The 7,916-nt window shown below is 42.3% G+C and overlaps 1 protein-coding gene across 1 annotated transcript in view; it reads left to right on the top strand.

The window, feature by feature from the left end:
- The first annotated feature begins 1,258 nt into the window (after positions 1–1,258).
- Positions 1,259–7,916, top strand: part of serinc5 (serine incorporator 5) — a 19,385-nt gene continuing 12,727 nt past the window's right edge. The window contains exon 1 of the mRNA XM_005722271.1: positions 1,259–1,491. Coding sequence (XP_005722328.1) covers positions 1,465–1,491 — 27 coding nt within the window. The 5' untranslated portion in view covers positions 1,259–1,464. The remainder of the gene's footprint in view (positions 1,492–7,916) is intronic.

Consider the following 7,916-nt stretch of genomic DNA (forward strand, 5'->3'; position numbering starts at 1 on the left):
TGTTCAGCAGTCTGATGGCCTGGTGAACCAGCTGAACATGAGAGGTTTTTGGACCAATTTTGTGTTCTCCATTCTTTAAGCACCGGTTCGAGCACCGTTTAAGCACCGGCACCGTTTCAAAAGTACCGATTTGGCACCGGTATCGGATAAAACCTAAACGATACCCATCCCTATTCACGCCTATTTAAAAAGTCCTACAATTTGGGGGTGACTGACAAAAAGTGTGTGTGTGTGTTGAGTCATTTGGTCATATGACAGTGTTGGCAAACGGCAACACAAGCCACAGACAGCTACAGTAGCAGCCTTATCAGCTCAGCCTTATCAAGGCCCCTTCATTGGCCAGCAAACAGACTCCTACTGCACTGCTGAGCTCAACACACAGTTGCACACATGCCGTTAAAAACCACGAGCAGGGTTTTTTGGACAAAGAGAAACTTACTCATACTTATGAGTCAGCAAGATACAGCCAAGTGAACAACTGCAGTGGGATGATAAAGACGAGATAAAGTCCAGCTTTTGATCTATAGAAAAATGCAAGTTCATTATACAGTATAAGTGTGTGGCAGCAAGTCACCTGCCCTTTCATTTTACCCATCTATTGACTAAAAAGTAATATGTTTGAGGCAAAATAATTTCAGTATTCTGGGATAAATAGGCTATTAAATTATATTATGTGATGTTAAAATGTCCTTATTTCTGATAGGTTATATATCATTTGAAATATATTTTATGCAGGGATTCATCGGGCTTTGTGTGCATGTCAGACTCATTGCCATTTTTTGTTGTACTTAAAAACACAGGTGACTTAAATGATAGACATTTCCTCCCAATTGAAATAATTAATTGTGAATATAAGCAGAATACCACCTATACTTAACAGCTCCGCGCTGATGATTAATGAGCCATGGAGGGATCAGATCCAGGTCATCCTGTGTCTGGATATAGCTGTTGACAATTTTTATAATTTTATTTTTTAATCCTGCACCGACCCCTTTGTTTTTGTTTGTTTGTTTGTAGTTTTGTTTTGTTTTGTTTTTTTAACTTATAATACAGCTTTCTGATAGTATTTTAAAATCCATATTATTTCATATATTTTAAACATTCAGGCCAGGGGTTTAACTTGTGTGGCACGTGGCTTTGTGTTACGTCTAACGTGTAATCTGAGAATGCCAATAAGGATTTTGTTTTAATGACAGTAAATGTGATATAACCTATTTAGTCATCTCTCTGATGCTCTCTGTGGCAGAGCCGGTGCAGCTCTGCGCTGAGCCTTGTTGTTTGGCGGTGATGTGCAGTCAGTCAGTGGGAGGAGAGACCAGAAGAGGAGGGGGGACAGGAAGGCTGGGTGGACGGAGCAGAAGCGCTTTGGTTCCCCGTGTGTCGCTGATTTTGAAGGGAAGCGGCTGAGAAATCCCCGAGCTGTCCTCACTCTGAAACGGATTTTATTTATTCTGTCCCCTCGTCATGTGTACTCCTTGTTGTATCGCGCAGGTGAGTAACAATAGTCGACCCTGACTTACTGTTGTGTGAGTGCGTGTGTGTTTGTTGCTCTTCAGCGGTTTGAAACGCTGTAACAATGAGACGTGCTCAACGTTGACCCTTCCCGTATTGTTTACTGTTTTTTGTCCTCGTCTCTCGCCGTTTACCGTCGGCTAAAGCCAGCCTCTGTCCCGAGTCTCGGTGATTCCCGTCAGCCTTATTGAGCTGCCTTTTAATGTAATAACAGCGCGAAATAATTAATTATAACCCCCATTCTTCCTCCTCCTCCTCCTCCTCATTGAGCTGACTGGATAACTTCACTGTAAAGCTGTTGGAGGACAAAGCAAAGCGAGGCAAAACTACGGGAAATGTGGCCGTTAATACAGAAATGTGTTGACGGGTACAGCCAACAACGAGCCATGGCTGTGATTAAGTGAGTGCTGTGGAGGACAGTTACACTTCTTTTTTTAAGCACATCGTATTCCCCAGCTCCTAAAACACTGAAACAGATGAAGGAGCTAAAGAAGAGGCTAGCCAGCTGTGGCTCGGTCTAACTATTTACAGTTATTTACGTATATAGGTGCTGAAAGGCTCTGCTGAAAAGTAAACATAGCTATATACCCAACAAAAACCACAAGTCTGTCTTTGTCTTGGTTTCTTTTCTGTTTCGGCACCGTTTTAAATGTGCTATGTTGCTTTTTAAAGGACAGTTGTTTTGTATCTGTTATTTTTGTAATTATACATCACTAAAGTGGTATTTCTCCGTATAAAATAAGCAGTTACTTTTGGGTTGCATAATGTGTGGATTGAAAGCCAACCAGATTTTTGATTACTTTCTGATGTTTAAAGGATTGTTATTTTAAAGCAAACAAATCCCCTAAAGCCACATATGTTCTTGTTTAAATTTAGTTTGTGTTTTTGTGCCCTGTGATAACAGTAGCGTGACTGTTTGGGCTATTGATTGGTTATAATACAGTTGCTTGCTTTTGCTGCTTTAAATCATTTGTGGATATTTGATTTGTTTGCTTGCATCACTTTTATGAGAGGTGCTAGTGCCGTGAAGCTACAGAAATACTTTAAAAGGGTGGTGGTTCAGAGTCAGAGAGGTTTCCTTTCATGCTGAGCGTGTTTTCTACAGCTTACAGATTGGGCTCTGACCAGTGGGTCACCACTGCTGAGCTGATCTGGCTAGGAATTTAATTACATATGCACATCCCTAAACTGAGGGAGGTCACTTCTATTTCCTGCTCTTTTCACAGAGTGGGATTAAAGAGGAAATGAAGGGCAAAGAATAAGATCAGTTTTGTCTTGCTGTGCTGGTGGTGTGCTAATCCCTGTCACAGACACCCCGTTTACTTGCCATCTCTATTAAAGTGTATGCTTGCATTTAACTTCGTGCGTGTGAATATATTTGCCACACTTGAGGTTCAGAGTGGCACAAACTGGTGTGTGGTCTGTTAATTTCCTCCCTGGCTTGAAGGTTGAAATTAGACAAGGGTGGCTGTTGTTTGGGAGAGATCTGAAGGCAGCAGGAAGCACGACGTGGGAGCAGCTCACTTGTAATTTCTCAGTGGGATCAGGGATGTATGCCATGTTGCGATGGGGGCAAGGGCAGGTTGAAGGCTTTAGCTCAGCGTTGAGTGGAGTTCAGAGCGCTGCAAAGTGTTGGCTGAAAGTGTGGTGAGAGCACTGAAATCATGTGGGTGTCTTTACGCATCACAGCCATGGAGCAGTCACCCTTACCAGGGTACAAGAGTCAAGAGGATGGAGTGTCACTTTCTGCAAACATACTGATAAAGAAGTCTTCAGGCCCTCGTTGGAGTGGTGAAAAATCAGAGGAAGTGGTTTGTGAAGAGCCAGCACCGCTCATTCAAACAGAGCTGACCCATCCGTAAATGGGGTCATGACACAGTAGCTGTAAAGCAGCAGCGGGGGTAGGTGATTACCTTTTAAACTCGACTTGTAAAACCAGCCTTAGTGAATTCTGCCTGCAAACATCTGGAGCACTCCTATCCAAAATACATTTCTGGCTCTGTCATATGATCAGAATTACTCTCTAACTGTGTACACATCAGAGATGTCTGCTGTTTTCAACTTCCCCTCAGGAATTTTGCTGTGGTCAGCAGCGAGCAGCAGGAACTTGTTTTCCCAAACCGGGACATGTCTAGCAGCCCTTCATCCCTTTTGTTTCCCACTGAATTGCCACAAACCAGTGTTAATGTCTCTTTCTCAACCTCCCCCTCATCACATATGTCTGTGTCTCTGTAATTTATCCTTGATTATTAGCTGGTTGTGTTTTGAAACTCACAACTGATTCTGAGAAGTGAAACGGACTCCCGTGTGAACAAAAAAAAAAGTGATACCGCCTTGTATCTTGACCATCTTCCTGTTCTTGTTTAATTTGGTTCCTTTGCTTATTTCATGACAAACACCTTCATCTGCTAGAATTTGTTCATTTTTGCTCCTCGGTGTACCACTTTTTTTTTTTTTGTCTCTTTTGTTACTTTCTTTTCTTTTCTCTCCACCGGACTAAAGTTTCTCTGTGTTGGTTGTAGCTAGGGGGGTATATTTGCCAAGAGAGAGAGAGCAAAGACCTCCCTTTGTGTACAGGAAACAGTGGAGTGATACATGTGATACATTTTTGCTGTGTGTATACAGCTGCCTAGCTATATAGACAATAGTGGAGCTGTCACTCAACAGTATGAGGGAAAGGGGAGTAGATCTTGGTCTGGAAGCTTGGGCCAACTGGACATGTGAGGAAGATCCCGCATCGTCTTCTGTTGCCCTAAATTTTATTTTGTTTGCTGGTTTCCCGTAACCCGCCTGCAACACAAAGCATTGTAATTTGAGCTAACAGGGTGTGTCAGAGCTAGTGGCTTCTCATGATTCACTGTGCTTTGAACAGTGGCCGCTATCATTAAGCTTTAACCAGCAAAAAGTCCCAAAGATTTTTAAAGCAGCCAGCTACAGTGTAGTCTGTAAGGATTTGTGTACCAAACTAAAATAGGGCATGGAATAAATAGTGCATAAGATGTGACGAATGAGCGAATCAACATGAGGTTTAAGCTTGCGGGGACGTTGTCGCTCCACATTGTTCCAGTCAGGATGTTTTTGCCTGTTTTCATGAGTCATTCCTGTCAGTGTGTGTATGTTTTTCCCAGTTTGCTGTTGGGTGTGCATCATGACACGTCTGCTGATAAACGTAAAGTCACAATCTGAAATCTATACAGCAAAACACAGATACCGAATACATTTATTCTTTTAGCAATCCAGAGTCTGCCAGATGGACTTGTTTACTCACTGTCAGGACTGGTGTCAACTGGCTCTGTATCTGAAATCCTCATTCTCCTTTGTGGTCCTTACAGTGGTATAGTGTATGACCCATTTCTCTTTGTGTTGCATAAGCGTGGCTATGTGCGGTGGGGTTTACCCCGGTGGGTTTGATTTAGGCCACCCTTTCCATTTCCTGTTTGCACGATGCTCCAGTCCTTTTCATCGTGGGCGCTTTAAGGATGAAAGGCAGCAGAGCATAAAAGAGGGGTGAAAGGAATGTAATCCTCATGAAATCAAACAGCTTACAGCCGTCGCAGATATCGTCTTTGGGTGGAATGCAAGACTGTCGCGTTTGTTATGCAAGTGTCCATCTTTAAGCCAAACTCCCTGTCAAGGAAGCTAATATTATTCAGACTTATTCAGCTTCCTTATTTTAAATGTGATTTTTTGCTAGGTGTATTCTCACCGCTGTGTCCCATCCACCCCGTCTTGATGGATTCTGAGTCGGTATGTCTTTGTGTAAAAGAAAGGCAACATCGTCTTTGCCACCACCTCTAGAAAAGCTGAAGCACTGAGGGGTCAGTGACAAATAGTTAAGGACAGCTGAAGAATACAGACAAAGGGCGAAGAGGACAAAATAAGAAGAAGAAAAGAAATGACATCACTAAATCTTCCAGTAACATGTTGGGGAGGATGAAAGGAATAGGATTAAAATAATGAAACAGAGAGTCTGGTGACACGAAAAAGGGAAACGTGAAAGTCCCACAATCACAGTGTGGTGAGGTTTTTTGTGTGGGTTGTGAGAGTCTAGGCTTAATTTAACTCTAGACCAGACTAGTGCTTTGCTAGTAGCCATGTGTCATCTTTAATGTGTCATGGTATGCAGCTCTATGGGACAGATGGGGGACTGCTGTTGATATTTAAGTAGGGCTGCAAACTGCTGATCCGCCAACCACCTGTCGATATGCTGGTGGGGCAGTGGAGGAGGTGGTGGGTGCTTCATCGAGTGGGTAGGGTCAACGCTGGTTTCCATGGATACCCTTTTGTCTCTGTGTGTGGTGGAATTCCTCGAGACGTTGCCCCTTCTCATGACACCCCCTCTCTCTGTCAGCTCTGCAGAGTTTACCGTTGGGCCCCCGTGCTGCGTGCAGTCCGCTGGTGAAACACCCCCTAACTAATTAAATCTAAACACCCTCACAACCTAAATTGTTCTGTTTTTTTCTTGGTTACTTTCAGTCTGTTGTGGCTAATTAATCACCCATTGAGAAAGACGTGGGCGCAGCAGAGAAAGAGGAAACCGTTTATTCTCTTAAGCTGTGTGTTGAGGCCGGGAGGCACATGGTTAGATTCAAGGCTGCAAGCCCGTGTACGCATGAAAGCAGAAATAAGCACATTTGACCTTTGTGGCAGCGTTTCAAACGTCTTGATACAGTTTGCCAATACTCAAGCATTGGTAAACTGTGTACAGATGTACACCGCTGGACTGTAACTGGGAATAAACTGTGTTCCCTTTAGCTTGAAGTATTTGCCAAGTTTATAGGCTCATCCTTATTCTCATGCTTGAATAAACCAACACGGTTGGTATTTCTCCTATACTGACCTCTCTTCAATGGCTCCCAGTTAATTGAATTTAAAGTCCTCCTCTTCAGGTACAAGGTGTTGATTAATCAGGGCCCATCTTATCCTAATGACCTCATAGTACCATATCACCCCATTATGAAGTCACACACATCTTCACACCTGAAGCAGAATTTATGGTTCAGCAGAAGTAGCACATTCATGATACATTGACAGTCCAGGGATGGCCCGTCTGCTTGCAGGGAGTGCTTGCTGTCGATGAAGACATTGTATGTCTTCTATGTGGTACAACCGGTTTTAGGACACTTTTGTTTTTGTGCTGTTGTTGTTTGCCGTTTCACGTTTCTGCCAATATCAGTACCGGTACCTTTGATTCAGCAATCAACTGTATCTTTTTTCAGTGTTTAATTCATTTTGAAACGATCAATTAAAAAAATCTTCCTCTTACACACTAAGTCCATACTAGTTGAAACATTTTATTATTTACTTAAAATGTTAGCCAGCATAGTGAAAAAAGGACAGATTCTCTGGCAACAACTTTTCCAACAAGCTAAATACTTGAAGAAGACGTTGATGATGCTGTCTATGTCTTACTAAAAGTTTCATCTTCATTCTTTTACATCTTCTTTTACACCGTTGACAAACGTGCTAACATTAGCTCCAGGTCTTCCGCTGTTTGGCTTTCATTCTATCAAACACAATATATAAATACCCATAAAGCAGAAGCTTTATGGGTATTTTTGCAGAACTGAAGCTGGCATGTGATTGTTTGTTTGTTTGCTTTGGGGGATTTTTTGTACATTTTGACCACCTACAAAAGAGTCAAACAATTCAGTGTTTACATGTATACTGTAGAGAGGCAGTAAAACTAAAACGGTGCTACTTGTAGACCAGACAGTGTTGCAGAGCTGCTTTGTAACCTCAGTACACCCTAGCTATATTATACACTTACATAGGACACAAACTCCTAGCAGTAAGATAAGGCCACTGTTTTGACTAAAATACAAAGTGACGTGATCTCACTAGGATGCATTAGCATGTCTGTAGGGAAACAAAAACATATTAACCAACATAGCATCAGATAAACACTCATTTCCGGTGTTATACAGGAAGACACACTGCTTTAAAATGCAGATGCAGAAAGACGTATACATAAAAAATATTTTCATCTTTTAATTTTAAGGCAAAATTTTTTAAATGTGGGCACATTGGCCTATAAGCTAATGCCATTAGACAGTGTGCAACCTTCATTGGATGTTCCAGTCTACAGAAATGGCACCGTCATTATTGCCATTTGCTTATAATTTACTGCCTTTCACCTAATGCCATAATTACAGGAGCTAATTTCATAGCTCAAGAAAGATTTTGCTCTGTCCCAAAGGAGGAGAGTGGATTAATTTAGAAATGGAAATGGTGCGTACAAGCCCTCCACCCCGACTAAAACTCTGTTGTGGGAAGCAGTCAGGCATGGTGAGAACTTTGGTGCCACCACACCTGACTGCTCCCCATAACAAAGTTTTGCTTCTCACCATAGAAGTTTATCCTGCATGGTGAGGGGTAGGAAGCTTACAAAAGCAGGGTGGGGT

Source organism: Pundamilia nyererei, unplaced genomic scaffold, assembly GCF_000239375.1.
Source record: "Pundamilia nyererei isolate P.nyererei 1_Seehausen unplaced genomic scaffold, PunNye1.0 scaffold00006, whole genome shotgun sequence".
NCBI lineage: Eukaryota > Metazoa > Chordata > Actinopteri > Cichliformes > Cichlidae > Pundamilia > Pundamilia nyererei.